Source organism: Aethalodelphis obliquidens, unplaced genomic scaffold (assembly GCF_003676395.1).
Source record: "Aethalodelphis obliquidens isolate GAN/ISIS:26980383/991018 unplaced genomic scaffold, ASM367639v1 scaffold6, whole genome shotgun sequence".
Taxonomy (NCBI): Eukaryota; Metazoa; Chordata; class Mammalia; order Artiodactyla; family Delphinidae; genus Aethalodelphis; species Aethalodelphis obliquidens.
Window position 1 is genome coordinate 74,587,336 of NW_020837950.1, and position 15,789 is coordinate 74,603,124.

The window sequence follows — 15,789 nt, forward strand, 5'->3', positions numbered from 1 at the left end:
CAACCACGTGTGTGTGTGTGTGTGAGAGCACGTGCACGCGCGCATGTGTGCTGGTCACGTTTCTCTGGAGAACTCTGACCAACACACGGGTGAATCTCTTTTCTTCTTTTTCTTATTTTTAATTTAATTTTTATTGGAGCATGGCTGGTTTACAATGCTGTGTTAGTTTACACATACACATGTGTAAAGTGTGAACCGGTTACACATATACATATGTCCACTCTTTTCTAGGTTCTTTTCCCATATAGGTCATTGCGGAGCATTGAGTAGAGTCCCCTGTGCTCTACAGTAGGTCCTTACGAGTTACCTATTTTATATATAGTAGTGTGTCTGTGAGGAGGTGATTCTTTGTATTCTGAGATTTGGTGCAGATTTGACACCAAAAGCATGAGCAACAAATTTTTAAAAATAATACATTGGACTTTATCAAAATTTAAAATCTGTGCATCAAAGGACATTACCAAGAAGGTGAAAGACACCTAAAGAGTGGGGGTGGGGCGGGCCCTCCCTTCATGCTGGGCGTGCTCCCCCGGCCCACGCGAGCTGGACCTGCGCCGACCCTCACTGTCCCCCGCGTTATGCCGGGCCACCCCCGGGCCCAGCCACGTGCCTGCCAGGCTCCACTGTGGGGCTGCCTTGCATGGACGTGGGCTGAGCGGGCGCGATGCCCGGGTCACCAGCCCTGTGGGGTGAAGCTCTCCCCCTGATGGCTTGTTTCCAGGCCTGGTTCCCCCCATCTCCCCTTCCCACCCCCGGCCGTTGCATCAGCACCCGGCAGCTGGACACTGAACAGGTGTCTGCTGAGCTCCTCCTGGGACACGAAGACCAGCCTCACCCTTGTCCGCAGGGGTGCCCCGTCATGGGGACGCAGAAACGTGGCTGCCCCACAACCTCCTCTCTGCCTGTCCTGGCGGTTGGCGTCACTTCCCGGAGCTGCTGAGCGGGAGGGAACCCTGGGTGCTCCGGCGCGTGTGAGCACCGCTGGACAGAGCTGTGGGAATGGCCTAGGTCCCCCGGTCGCCCTGTCTGCGCCGTGCTCCTGCAGGACCCACACGTGCCCTTGGTGGGCACGGTGGCTTTAGGGGTTTGTGCACAGACCTCTCCTGCTGAATGGATTCTTTTCCAGGGCTCACAGCTCCATGGAGGCCGTGCTGGGCAGGAGGGACCCTGCTTGCTCACTGGGGGGCAGCCCAGGCCTCCCCAGGACCCAGGAGAGGAGACAGGGTCCCTCCCTGCCCCCGTCGCTGCTTTCTGAAAGAGGAGATGGCCAGGATTCCCCAAACTCTTTCTTCTGCCTGTTTTCACTCTGCCTTTGTACTGAGACCACCGCATTTACCCACCAAGTTAAGGCTCTGCCTTGGGAAATCGTCCCTCAAACACGGTTAATTGAACCATGACCGTTAGCTCATGGAAGATCCGTGAAGCAGCCCAGAAGGAATGGAGGCCCGGCCGTGCCCTCTGCCCTCCGCTGGCTCAGGACACAGGCCCTCGAGCTGGTCTCTCCTCGGGGCCTGGAGGCCACTGGTCATGCTGGTCACGGCCAGGTGTGCCCCAGGGGGGCCTCACAGCCCATGTTTTTCCTGTTTTTAGAAAAAAAGGAAATCTTTTTGCCCACGAAACCAACCTTTTTTTAGGGGAAAACAGTCTCCTCGTTCAACTTTGTTTTTCAGTTTTTCTCACTGAACTGGGTGTTTTCCAGAAGTAATGGGGGCTCCCAGCTGGATGGGTGACCAGACCCTGAGGCCTGAAATAAGATCCTGTTCGTCCTCAGAGACGTGCCAGCGGCTCCTCATTTACACAGACAGGCCCCCGAGGCACCGACCTATGCTCCATGGGGCCGCGAGGGGACAGGCCTGTGTTCACGGGTGGACGGTCCCTGGGCACCCAAGAGGTGCAGGAGGCATCCAGAGAAGGGTCCTCAGGGATAGGTCCTCTCTCCGAGAGACGGGTCTGGAATGATGGTCACGCGCCTGGAGATGGGTGGGGCTGTGGCTACGGAGGTGAACACGGGACCCCCTGCCGCGGAATCGGGGCGCCCGGAGCTGGCATCTGGGCAGAGTCAGGTGGGCCGTGGGGCCCAGTCCAATGAAGGGGGTCCTCTCGAGGCACGGGGACGCCCAGCAGGAGGGTCCATCCTGCCTGAGGGGTGACAGGAGGCTGCCCCCCTCTTGAAGGGTGCCTGACCGTGGGCCAGAGTGCTGGGAGGGGAAGGGGGCTTTGGAGACAGCGGCCGGGACACGACATTCACAGCCTGGCGGGGCCGGGAACTGCGAGAGCCTGTGGCCAGTGTGAGTCGGAAAGTCTCGGGCAGCCCCCGGAGCTGGGGCGTGTGGACGGCACGAGGGAGAGGTGGGAGAGCTGGGAGGACAGCCTGCGGGGCGCTGTCTGGAAAAATCTCGCCCTGTCTGCGCCGTGCTCCTGCAGGACCCACACCCCCAGGGGCCAGCCCTGGGGTCAGGGCTCCACGCTGGTGGGGGGCCGGGCTGGGCTTCACCTCCAACTCCTGTTTCCCTTTTGGAGTAGACGGTTCCAGGGCCAGTTCTCACCAACCTCTGCATTTGTGGTATATTTAAACACAAATCCAGCGTTTCCATTTTCAAGGAGGCAGATGTTAGCAACAGACCTTGATGCTGATTTATCTGATTGCGGCTGGGAGGTGCGCAGCCATATTTTTATCATTATTTTATGATCCCTCAAACAGATGTAGGCTAATCAACTTCGAAAGAGGATAAAATCTGGGTCATAATTTTCACTGCTTTATTCTAAACTTATTTATGATTCGATCGCAGAGGGGAAGCGTGTGCGGGGTGTGGTCTGGGCTGGCCACGCGGCTGCAGGACTTGACGTCAGGCTGGCTTTCTGTCTTGGATGCAGTGGCCTCGTGGTCTACGCGGATGGACCCCTGAACCTGGACCGCAAGGCAGAGGACATGTCCGAGCTCTTCCGGCCCTTCCACACGTTGCGGCGGAAAGTGGGGTGGGCGGGGGGGGGGGGGGGGGGGGGGTGAGAGAGGGGAGGGGAGGGGAGGGCGGTGTTTGCCTCTGCGCCCCCTCCCTTCTGTGACTGCTCCTGGGGGTTGGCAATGGCCTCTCTGGACAAGGCTGGTCTTGCTGTGCCTTTACTGGACCCCTCAAGGGTGGGTAGCTTGTCCCTGCCGAGCCTTAGAGGGTGGTAAACCTCACACTTCTGTGTGAGCTAATTCTTTACCTTCTGTCCACCTCGGGGGTGCTGGGACCTTGGTCTCTGTCGTCGGCTCCTGGTTTCTACTGCTTGGAGCTCCTTTAACCCCACACCCTTCCTCCCTCACAGAACAAGTTCTTTGTTCTTGGCCGGTAGCGTTAAGACCTTTACGCAGATGTCCGGTCCTAAGACAGCGGCTGCCCTGGCTAAGGGCCTGGAAGCCAGGCCCTCTTCTGGTTTCTCACAGAAACGTCTCCGTGGCCCCGCGAGACAGATGGGGCCTATCTTACAGGCGAGGCCCTGAAACCGGGGTGGTGTGGGCCGGACCAGGGCCACACAGCCTGTGAGGGGAGGACGTCCCCCTGGGCCAGGCCACGCCCTGCACATTGGCTGGGGCTGGCGCCCAGGTTGGCGGCTGTTACTAGTTCTTTGACTAGTTTAGGGGGTGAAGTGCTCAGTTCTCTTGAGTGACCAGCGGGCGCCCACATGCTGTGGCTCATCCTGCCCACCCCCCGACCATCCCTGGGTGGCGTTGGCACCATCTGTGCTGTCCTGTGGGCTTGTGACGTCTGGCCTGGGTAACCGAGCTCTGCCCTGAGGGCTTCCCTTGCCCTTCAGCAGCCAGCCCTCCAGCCAGCACCCCTGACCTCAGCCTTCCCTTGAGAAACCTCACGTCAAGTTGTGTGGAGCCCTCACTGCTGGTGACCTCTGTGAGCTGACAGGGCCCGGCTCCTGCGGGGATGGGACCGCAGGGGGCTGTGGCCGCATGTCCTCTGAGCACCTCCCTGGCCCCGTGGCCTCAGACGCCAAGGTCTTTCCTACCACGGTCCCTGGTCTCCGAGAAGCCCCCTTCCCAGGCTGTCGGTCCAGGGCTGACCCCGTGGACCCCTGCCACGCCCTTCCTGGGTCTGGCGGGACTTCCCAGCCTAGGGTGGCTTTCCTCTGCTGGTGCCTGTCCTTTCTGGGGGCCAGAGAGCACAGAAGCCTGCTCTAAACTGCCCTTTGCCCCATCGCGAGCCAAATGTGCTCTGAATCCAGTGAGGAGTGACCCGGGGGGTCCTTGGAGGGTCAGTGGGCACAGGGTGGGCGAGCCACAGTTGAGTGTCCCTAGCAGGACCTGACCCTGGACCCAGAGGCCGAGGCTCCTGCCCTCTCTGGGTGTCCGGCTGGGAGAGGAGACAAGGAAGGAGGGGAGAGGGTGGACGATGCTGGGCCAGGAAGGGAAGTGTGTGGCCTGGGCCACGGCTGGGAGTGGCCAGGGGGGGGGGGGGGAGGGGGAGACACCAGATGCTGGGGACTTGGGCAGGGAAAGAGTCCAGAACGTCAGAGACGTGTGACGTACTCAAAAGGCTGACGCACATAACTGGAATCAGAAGGAAGGAATGGAGAAAATGGGCAGAAGCAGTATTCAAAGAAATAATGGCCAAGAATTTTCCAAAATTGAAGAAAAATCTCTGTCCACAGATTCCACAGACACATCTGGGTATATCACAGTAAAATTGCTGAAAACAAAGAAAAAAGCTTAAACACAGCTAGCAGAAAAGGACATATTACTTTGAAAAGAGTGTACATCAACGGCTGTCTTCTCAAAAACAATGGAAGCCAGAGGCAATGAAATGATATATATTTAAAGTGCTGAAAGTGGGACTTCCCTGGTGGTCCAGTGGTTGGGACTCCGCACTCCCAATGCAGGGGACCCGGGTTCGATCCCTGGTCGGGGAACTAAGTCCTGCATGCATGCCGCAACTAAAAGATCCTGCACACCACAACTAAAGAACCCCCATGTTGCAACTGAAGATCCCCTATGCCGCAACTAAGAAGAAGATCCCACTCGCCGCAACGAAGATCCCACATGTGGCAACGAGGACCCCTCGTGCCACAACCTGGCGCAGCCAAAATAAATAAGTAAATATTTTTAAAAATATAATAAAGTACTGAAAGGAAATAGCTGCCAGTCAGGATTTTACAACCAGGAAAAATATCCTTCAAAAATGCAGGTGGGGCTTCCCTGGTGGTGCAGTGGTTGAGAGTCCGCCTGCCGATGCAGGGGACACGGGTTCGTGCCCCGGTCCGGGAAGATCCCACATGCCGCGGAGCGGCTGGACCCGTGAGCCATGGCTGCTGGGCCTGCGCGTCCGGAGCCTGTGCTCCGCGGCGGGAGAGGCCACAGCGGTGAGAGGCCTGCGTACCGGAAAAAAAAAAAAAAAAATGCAGGTGATGTAGTGGGTTATTCAGAAACACGAAGCTGAAGAAATCTGTTATGAGCAGATTGCACATAAAGAAAAACTAATTGGAATTCTTCCTGCAAAGGGAAAAAATCTCAGATGGGAATGTGGAAGCACAGGAGAGACTTAAGACCCTGAGGTGAATGAACATAAATGAATCTGTGCTGTACAACACAATAATTGTCTTGTGGAGTTTAAATTATATATGTCATAGTTTAACATTTGAAAATCAGTTTTTCTGTATTAATTTTTTAAAAAGGAAGAAAAACCAAATCATTTTGAAAGTTACAGAAAAATAATTTGAAAGATTAATGCCTATTTTATGATGAAAACATCTCTTAGCAAATTAGAAATAGAAGGGAATTTCCTTAATCTGATAAGAGATACACACACATGCATACACATATGAAGTTGGACCCTTACCTAACACCATATAAATATGAATTAACTCAAAATTAATCAAGGACCTAAATGTAAGAGGTAAAACTATAAAACTCTTAGAAGAAAACATAGGACAAAAGCTTCATGAGATTGCATTTTGGCAGTGACTTCTTGGATGTAACACCAAAGGCACAGGTAACAGAACAAAAACATAGACAAATTGAGCTTTGTGAAAATTTCAAAATTTTGTCCATCAAAAAACACTACAACAGAGTAAAAAGGCAACCCATAGAATAGGAGAAGATATCTGCGTATCGTATATCTGGTGAGGGGTTAGTATCTAGACTATATAGAGAACTCCTAAAACTCAACAACAAAAAGCCTAACGATCTGATGCACATGGGCAAAAGACTTGAATAGACATGTCTCCAGAGAAGATACGTGAATGGCCACCAGCACGTGAAAAGATGCTCAACATCACGATCGTCAGGGAAACGCAAATCAAAACCACAATGAGACACCACCTCACACCCACGAGGAAGGCTACTATCATAGAAACAGAAAACAAGTGCTGGGGAGGATATGGAGAAATTGGAACTCTTGTGCACTGTTGGTGGGAATGTAAAATGGTGCAGCTGCTGTGGAGGTTCCTCAAAAAATTAAAATAGAACTACCGTATGATCCGGCAGTTCCACTTCTGGGTTTATACCGAAAAGAATTGAAAGAAGCATCTTGAAGAGATATTTGTACACTCGTATTCATAGCATCATCGTTCACAATAGCTAAGACATGGAAGCCGCTGTTGACGGATGGATGGGTAAGCAAAGCATGGTCCAGCCATACACTGGGATATTATTCAGCCTTAGAAAGGAAGGAAATCCTGACGCATGCTGCAATGTGGATGAACTTTGTGGACATGCTAAATGAAATAAGCCAGCCACAAAAAGACAGATAATGTATGATTCCGATTACATGAGGTCCCTGGAGTCCTCAAAATCATAGAGACAAAAGGCATAACTGTGGTTGCCAGGGGCGGGGGGAGGGGAGAACAGGGAGTTATTGTTTCATGAGGACAGAGTTTTAGTTTTACAAGATGAAATTGTTACAGGGGTGGATGGTGGTGACGGCTGCACAACAATATGAATGTACTTAATACCACTGAACTGTCACTTAAAATGGTTAAGATGGTAAATTTTATAAGTATTTTATCACAATAAAAAATTTAAATATCATCTACAATGGTGTCAATAAATATTAATTAGCATAAATGTGAGATGTCTAAGACCTCCACCAAAAGTTACAAAATGTTTTTGATACAAAATTTTAAAGACCTAAATAAATAGCTATCCCATATTCAGGGAGTGGAAAACTTTATATTGAGAAGATATCAGTGATTCTCAAATTAATCTATGAATTCAATGCAACCTCAATCAAAATCCCAGGAGGTTTTTTCTTTTGCAGAAATTGACAAACTAATTCTAAAATTCCTATAGAAAGGCAAGGGGCCTAGAACAGCCAAGAAGAAAAAGATTGCTGGAGAAAAAGGACAAAGAAGAAGAATATTATTTATATGTTCTGCTCTTCATGGTTTTTGGGTAGTTTCCAGACGGTGCTGGTGTGACCGAGCTTGTGAACGTATGTGTGCATTTCTGCCGGGTGTGCTTCATTATAAAAGTGAGCAGAGCTGGAGACACTTCCTGCCGTATAGCTGTAGTCGTACTGGCAGAGATGTAGTGCACGGGGCATTCAACGGAACAGAGGGTCTGGTGCGACCAACACATGATTCATGACAGAGGTGACAGCACAACAGTGGAGAATGGTTGGCTTTTTCCAATGAGTGGCTGAATCAGCAAATATCCGTATGAGGACAAAGGTCCGTGATACACTCCTATGAACACGTCAGTTCTAGGTAGACTGCAGATACAAACGTGAAAAGTAAAAGAACGCTTTCAGAGGGAACGATCGAGTACATCTTTGTGATCTCCGAGTTGGCAAAGATTTCTTCACCAGGGCACAGAAGCACTAATCACAGAATAAAATGACATTTTGAACTTTGCTGGAATTTAAAACCTCAGTTCGTCAAAAGACACCTTTGAGAGAGTGAAAAGGCCGCAGAGTTGGACACAACATCCAATAAAGAACTGAGATCCACAATACATAAAGAACTCCTGTCAGTCGGTAAGAAACAGACAGTTAACCCAATAAAAAATGGGTGAAAGTCCTGAACAGGCACTTCAGAGAGGCTGTCTAAGGGTCCATCAGCGTATAAATGGGTGCACGACCTCCTGAACGAGCAGGATAAAGCAGTTTAAAACCACGACGAGATACCACTGCACACTCACCAGAGACGATGAAGTGGAAAAGTGCAAGTGCCCATGAGGGTGTGGGGCATGCAGAACTGTCAGTGGACCCTGTGGGCTGTCGGCGGGGACACACCCCTCACCAGCACTCAGCACGCGTGCTTGCAGAAACACACCCCATGCTCCCCAGGACAGGGACTCAAAGATGTGGGTCCCTGGCAGCCAGGGCCCCTCCGGGGTGGGACAGCTTCAGAGGTGAACTGTGATGCGTTTCCACCAGGAGACGGAATGATCTACAACGACCGCGAATCTCACCAGAGAGGGTTGTCAGAGCTGGCAAAGGGAAACAGAATATGCGATTAAGGGGAGTTCTCTGGTGGTCCAGTGGTTAGGACTCTGCACTTCGGCTGCCAAGGGTGCAAGTTCAATCCCTGGTCAGGGGGAACTAAGGTCCCACAAGCTGAGCACCCCCCCAAAAAAAAAAAAAACGAAAAACAAAGGAAAAATAAAATGTAATTGCACATAAAGGTTTAAAAAAAAAGTGTGCAATTAAATTTAGATTTCAGATAAACGATAATACTTTGTTAGTGTAAATATGTCCCCAGTGGGGGCCATTTGGGACATACTTACTCTAAAAAGTATTTGCTGTTTATCTGAAATTCCAGTCTAACTGGGTGTCCTGTGTTTCGTCTGGCACCTCTGCACAAACATAGCACTGGCAAACATGCCTGCCACGGAGGAGTGCAGACCGCAGGTTGCCGTCTATCTAGAGAAGGAGAACAGGGGAGGCCACCGCTGTGGTAGTCGGGATCGTGACCAGGAAGGCACGTGGGGGGCGCCTGGGAGCCCAGGTCGTGCTGTATTTCTTGATCTGGGTGCTGTTGGCAGGGTGTGTTCAGTTTATGAAGACCCACAGCTGAGCGGTTCTGAGAAGTGCACCTTTCCACGTGCTTCCCCGACTGCACTGGGATGTTGAACCAGGCGCTGAGACCTCAGGCCTGAGCTCTTCCCGGCGGAGAGCAGCATACACCGGCCTGTGGGACCCACTTTGGGCTCATCCCCGTCGTCGTCATTAGAGTCACTCCACCTTGGGTGTCGGTTCAATGCCGCTCCCCCCAGGGGAGGCGCCCTGCTGTGCCCCCTTCTGGTGGCTCCTTCCTTGGCTGCCGTGGTCATTATTGTACTTCAGTCTTCCCTTGTAAATGTTTATTATCTGTCTCTTCCTACGGAACCTGCTCAGCAGGGACCATGCCAGTCTTCCTGTGTGTCACCCAGGGCCTGGCACATAGGCAGTGCTCAGTAATATTTGTTGAAGCAAAGGATGAAAATCTATATATAAACCAATATATATCCTTTCACTCCTGAAAGTTTTTATTAATTGATGTATTGATTAATAATTTATAATTTTATTAATACAATTTTATTTTATTAATTTATTAACATATTATCACGAAGAATCAGGGTTTTCAGCAAGAGAGTTCAGAGTCTCATTTTTAAGCAAGGGCACATTCTAGAATCACCGTCAGCCACCCACACGGCTGTTGTCCTGACCCGCGGCCCGGGGGACCCCTGGAGACGCACCTCTTTTGGTGGAGGAAGCAACATGGTGGGAGGTTAATTGCAGGCAGTGGACACCGTGTTGCTCTCCTGCTGGTGCCGAGCCCACTCGGCCTGGGGGCTGGTGTGGCCTCTGGGACCGACACTCTTCCTTTCTGTCTTGACGCTTGTAGGGATTTGCTGCGGACCCTGACCGAGGAGGAGCTTCACACGCTGGAACGGAACCTCTGTATTTCCCAAGACGTGGAGTTCCCCATCCGGGCGGACACCCCGGTGCCCCCTGCCCTGGAGCCCGCCCTGCCCGCACCCCTCGGCCCGGCGGAGCCCAGGCACGCAGAGGCGGAGCTGGCGTGCTCCGTGCAGGACGACGACCAGGAGCTGGAGCAGCTCAGCCGCATGGTGCACAGGGCTGGGGACGCGATGTCCTCTCTCCTGTCCCCGCCCAATGCCTGCCAGTCCCCCGCGCACGGGCCGGGCGCCGAGCGCGGTGCCCTCGGGCAGGCATCCCCGGGCGGACCACGGCTGCCGCCGGGCAGCGACGAAGAGGAGGGGAGGGTGTTCTTCATGGAGGATGTGGACGGGGCGGCAGAGCCCCCGGGCGGCCGGTGTGGGCGGGCGGGCGGCCCCCAGGAGAGAGGGCGGGGCGGGGAGAGCCGAGGGGCGGGGGCCGGAGCAGCCGCCGCAGCCGAGACGGCGGAGGACCTGAGCGGCAGCAACGGCGTGCAGGGCGACCAGACGCGGGCAGTGGGCCCTGGCTCCTGCAGCTGCCCGGACTCCCAGCCGCAGCTGGATGGCTGGGAGGCGAGTGCGGAGGACGCCCAGACGGCCGAGCTAATCGCCCACCGGACGGGGGGCATGAAGCTCTCGGCCACGGTCATCTTCAACCCCAAGTCGCCCAGCTCCCTGGACTCTGCCCTCGCCAACCCAGAAGTCCTCGGAAACGGCGTCTCCCCGGGGGAGCCGGCGGCCGAGGGGCCGGAGGGCGGCCCCCACAAACTCAGCGCCACGGCTGCCAACAGCCTTCTGAACTCCTGCGTGTGCTGCAGGGGCTGTGCGGGCAGCAGGGAGGACGCGGCGGAAAGCCTGCGCGGCAAGTGCGGCTCGGGAAGCGTTATCCGCTCCTCTTACGTGGGCTCCGCCAAGGCCTGCGCCAAGGGCTCGGCCGCGGGACTGCTGGAGGTCCGGCCTGCCCCGGAGGCCTTGCCCACGGCGCTGGGCGTCCCAGACCCCGGGCCCTCCGAAGACGCCCTCGGCGGGCAGGAGCCCAAAGCCCCCACTTCCGACAAGTGCCTGGCACACACCTCAGGGCCCCAGGTGGACGCGGCAGACGGGCTGCCTGGAGGGGGCGGCGGAGCGAGTGAGCAAAAGGAGGCTGAGGCCCGGCAGCCCTCGGAGGCCGGGGAGGAGAGTCGGCGTGGAGGGGCGGCCGGGGAGGAGGCCCAGCACCTGCCGGGCTCCAGGTAAGAGCCGCTCTGGCCCCTGGACTCACCTCTAGTCGGTTTAGCTGCTGGTCAGGCCCTCCTGGACCCAGTTGCCACATCCAACCGAGAAGCGCCCCTCGTAGCCCCGACCGCCCCGTTTCTGGCGTGACGGGCGCCTTCAGGTGAGTGGGCGCAGCTTCGGGCCCTCGGTTCGCCCCTTTTCACTGCTGTGGTGTGACCGGCGTGTGCGGACCGGCCGGGGCTGGGCCCCGGCACCCACCTGACCGGCGTGGCAGCTCCCGTGGGCCGCGGTTAGCCACAGAGACCCTCAGCCCTGCCCCGGGGGCAGCGGTGGGATCCCGAGACCACCCTGGGGCAGATTCTCGGGCAGGGCCCCCAGGACCCTGTTCTCCCCCAGAGGCAGCTGAGCGGGCAGGGCTCTGTGACACCCTGGCTCCTACACGACTGGCTCACGGCAGCTCTTCCTCCCCCGCCCCACCCCCGGGGCTTATCCTGAATGAAGCAGATTCAGCCAGCACTGCCCCGGTGCCCACCACATGCCCCCGGCCCCCATCCCGGACGTGGGAAAGGAGGAGCCGGGCTCAGCCTCGGGGCCTCACACGCGGCTGTTGCGCTGTCCTCTCACCAGACCCTGCCTCGCAGGCTCCCATCCTGGCTTCACTGTGTGCGAAGGGAGGTGGGAGGATGGAGAGAGGAGGGGGCTCAGCCCGGAGGCTGGACAGACCGCCACCCGCAGCCGTGGGAGCTGTGCACAGAGGTCAGCAGGGAGGGGCCGTCTGGGCGCAGGGGCAGACGCCTTGCAGGCCTGCGCAGCCACTGCCGCCTTCTTCCTGGAGCGGCGTGTGGCCAGCTCCTCCGGCAGCGGGCAGGGGCTGGCCGGGAGCCCGTGGGGCTCAGGGCCGCTCTTTCTTCTCGAGCTGAACTCCGAGGCTCCGCCGCAGCCTCTTCTGTGTGGGTTCTGTAGGCACCCCCCAGCCCCTCGCAGCCACGAATCTACTTTCTGGCTCCGTGAATTTGCCTGTTCTGGACGTTTCATAGAAGTAGAATCCCTCGTTATGTGACCCTTTGTGTCTGGCTTCTTTTGCTGAGCATGATGTTTTCAAGGTTCACCCCCCTTCATGCAGGTGTCAGGATTTCCTTTCTATGGCTGAATAATATTCCACTGTACGGTTGGAGCACATTTGGTTCATCTGTCCATGGGCGGGTGTGTCGTTTCCACTTCTTGGTTATCATTGAGTAATGCTGCTGTGAACATCTATGTACAGGTTTTTGTGTGGTTGTGAGTTTCCGTTCTTTGGGTGTCTCTAGGAGAGAATTAGTGCTTCACACGGTGCCTCTACGTGCTGAGGAGCTGTCACCGGCAGTTCTCATTCCCTGGTCACGTGCGAGGCTCCTGTTTCTCCACATCCTCACAAATACTTGTCATCGTCTGAGATTTTTTTAACAGTTCTTTTGATCTCCAGGCGTATCCCACTAGAATACACAGCTGAGTGGCTGCTTCACCTCACCTGAAATCATTCTGTGTCTGAGGTCGTGCCCAAGTCTTACCCACAGCAGGTTAATTTGCTCCATTTAGCATGGGCTGTATAGAGATTTCCATTTGCATTTAATTTAACTTTATGATTATGTGAAAAATTTGCATGGTTCCCGGCCAAATCTACAAAATAAGATGTATCTAGAGAAATCTCTTTCTACCTTATTCTCCTTCTCTGCCAAAGTTACAGTTTTCTAATTTTTTATAATTTATCCTTCAATTTAAAAAGCAGAAGCAAGGATGTACACACACACACAGACACACACACGGGCACACACACACAACACACGGACACTAAAAAGTAGAAGCAAGGATGTACACACACACACGGAAACACACATGGGCACACACACACGGACGGACGGGCACACACACATGGACACACACACGGGCACATGTTTTCCGCTCCCATTCTTTGGCAGAGGACCTCGTCCTTCCCTGCCTTGCTTTCCTGACCTGCTAGCCTGAAGGCCTGTGGCCTGTCCATGACAGTTTCTAGAGGTGTCTCCACTGTCAGTTTCAGCCACGTGGGACCGCACTGTGTGGCTGGACCACCGTGCAGTCAGGCCCTGCCACCTGCCTCGTGGCTGTTTCCAGTCTTGCTCTTACAGATGGCGCTGTGATGAGCAGCTATTTTTTTTAAAATATTTATTTATTTATTTGGCTGCGTCGGGTCTTAGTTGCGGGACGCGGCATCTTCCTTGCAGCACACAGGATCTTTCATTGCGGCGTGTGGGCTTCTCTCTAGTTGTGGCATGTAGGTCCAGAGCGTGCAGGCTCAGTAGTTGCAGCACGCGGGCTTAGTGGCCCCATGGTGTGTGGGATCTTAGCTCCCTGACCAGGGATCGAACCTGCGCCCCCTGCATTTGAAGGTGGATTCTTAACCACTGGGCCACCAGGGAAGTCCCAATGAGCAGCTCTTTGTGATGAGGCCATTTTTTAGGTTCAAGCCCAACATCATAATGTCCAGTGGAATGAATTCTTGTCCACAACCTAAGGAGCGGCTTCCTCCCTCAGGGCCTCCAGCTCAGTGGCCCAGAGTTGATTGGTAAGGGGATCATTTTCCTACGAGGCTGGTATGAAGCCATCACAAATTCTTTGACCAGATACATGGACTTTCCAGCTTTTGACCTGCCCCCCTTTTCTTGCTGTGTCCAGGTGACAGTCAGTGAACACTTACTCTGTCTGGAACCCCCTCCTGCTTTCCTGACGTGTCCTGCCGTGGACACTGCTTGTTCATGTCGGGCCGGCAGCTTCCCAGGCCTCCTCTGGCTTAGCACAAATGCAGAAGCTGAGCTGAGAAAAGGAAACAGCCCCCGTGGAGGCCTCGGGAGACGCTCCCATCTCCCAGGGAAGCATTTCCACAAGGTGCAGAGGGTCTGAGGGTGGCCAGGGGATCAGGGCAGCCAGGCCTTTGGGCCAGGACCGTGGACAGCGGCGCCCGGGGCCCAGCACTGCACCAGGAGCAGCTGAGAATCAGGTCAGCAGGTGGCGCCCGTGCCCTCCGCGGGCAGCGCAGACATGGGGAGCGTCATCCCTTCGCATCGCACGTGGGTTCCTGGGTGGCTGAGCAGGGTGCGGGGGAGGCGGCCCAACCTTGCAGAGCGTGATCTAACACGAATGGAGGGGCAAAAGCAGCCTGTTGAAACAGACAGACACAGAAGACCAGCCTCACACAGGCAGCAAGTTCACCAGAACTCCGACGGCGAGATCCCGGGCGTTGGCTGGCGTTAGTATCATCTGTGCGCAGCCTCCCATGAACACAGCCAGGCTTGTGTCGGGTGCAGGTGACCCCCCGCCCCTGGCAGACGGAGAGACGGACCCCAGAGAGGCTGGCACCCGCCGTGGCTCGAAGTGCCTAGAGGGGCTGGCATCACCCTTGACCTGCCTGAGCGAGAGCCCGTCTGTCTGGTGACGTGCTTGGTCATCACTCGGCCGTGACGAGCCAACATCCTGAGCTGACCATGAGGCTGTCTGTCCAGCAGGTCCCCCTGTGGCCCCTGCCATGCGCAGGAGTAGGAGTGACCGCGTGTGTGGCCCCGTGCGTGAGTCAGACGGGTGCAGCCTCAGACCTCTGTGCCACCTTTGAGTCGGGTGCCATGAAGGGGACGCACCAAGCCGTGACCACGAGTCTGCTTTTGGGGCCATGTTCCCCGAGGACGCCTGGAGTGTCACCTCCCACACAAGCAGCGCACAGCCTCCAGGTGGAAGGACGGGGCTGCCGGGGTACGGCGCAGGCCGGAGGTGGGTCCTGGAGCAAGGGCCCGGGCGGGAAGAGCCCTGCACGTTCCCCCAGGCCCTGTCTTCAGCCGCACGCAGGCCGGTTCCAGCCGTGCTGTTGCCCGGGGTAGGGGACGTCGCCCCAGCACAGTCGTGGGCAGAATATTTCAGAACCCAGTGTCCTTCAGATCTTTTCTTTCTTACCTTTTCCGTGCTTGAAGATTAACCTTTTTTGGGGAAAACTTAGCATTTTTAAAAGCTTCCTGTTTTTTGCCTAGACTCACCTCATCAGTCAGAACTGTCCACACTCTCGAGGCTGGCAGGAGCGCTCACTTGTCTAGAGGACGGAAACTCGCCCCCTCTTGGGTCTTTTACTAAAGTGAGTTTCCAACCTTCTTGAAAAAATAACACTGACTCTTGCTTTTTTCTAATTACAATTGTGGTCCCCACTCATTGTAGAAACTTATGAAAACATAAAGAAGAGTAAAAGAAGGAAATAAAAACCATTCCAAATCTGGTGAGCAGTTTTGTTATTTTTTTCACTTTTATTATTTTTTTCACTGAATATTATTTAATGATCATTTATCTGCAAAATTCATTAAATACAGTATTCGTAGGACTTAATGCTAACTTGCTGTACGTTTTCCCATTTCCGTATTTTGTCGATTAGCCTTGTGGTCCCTCTCCTTACGGTTTTGTGTCTGTCTCTGGGAATCCACCCTTAGGAGTAGAGTCGCCCCAACAAAGGCATGACCCTTGCCGTCACACTCCCTTCCTCAGCAGTAAACCGCCCCCCCACCCCCCACACCCACACACCCCCCACACCCACACACCCACACCCCACACCCCCACACCCACACCCCACACCCACACCCCCACCACACCCCCACACCCCACACCCACACACACCCCACCCCCACACCCCCCACACCCCCACACCCCACACCCAC

General features: G+C 54.9%; 1 protein-coding gene across 1 annotated transcript in view; it reads left to right on the forward strand.

Annotated features, from left to right (window-relative positions):
- The window catches only part of ZFYVE28 (zinc finger FYVE-type containing 28), a 111,230-nt gene that overhangs the window by 66,860 nt on the left and 28,581 nt on the right, over positions 1–15,789 (forward strand). Inside the window, exons 7-8 of the mRNA XM_027103926.1 lie at positions 2,875–2,976; positions 9,817–11,103. Coding sequence (XP_026959727.1) covers positions 2,875–2,976; positions 9,817–11,103 — 1,389 coding nt within the window. The remainder of the gene's footprint in view (positions 1–2,874; positions 2,977–9,816; positions 11,104–15,789) is intronic.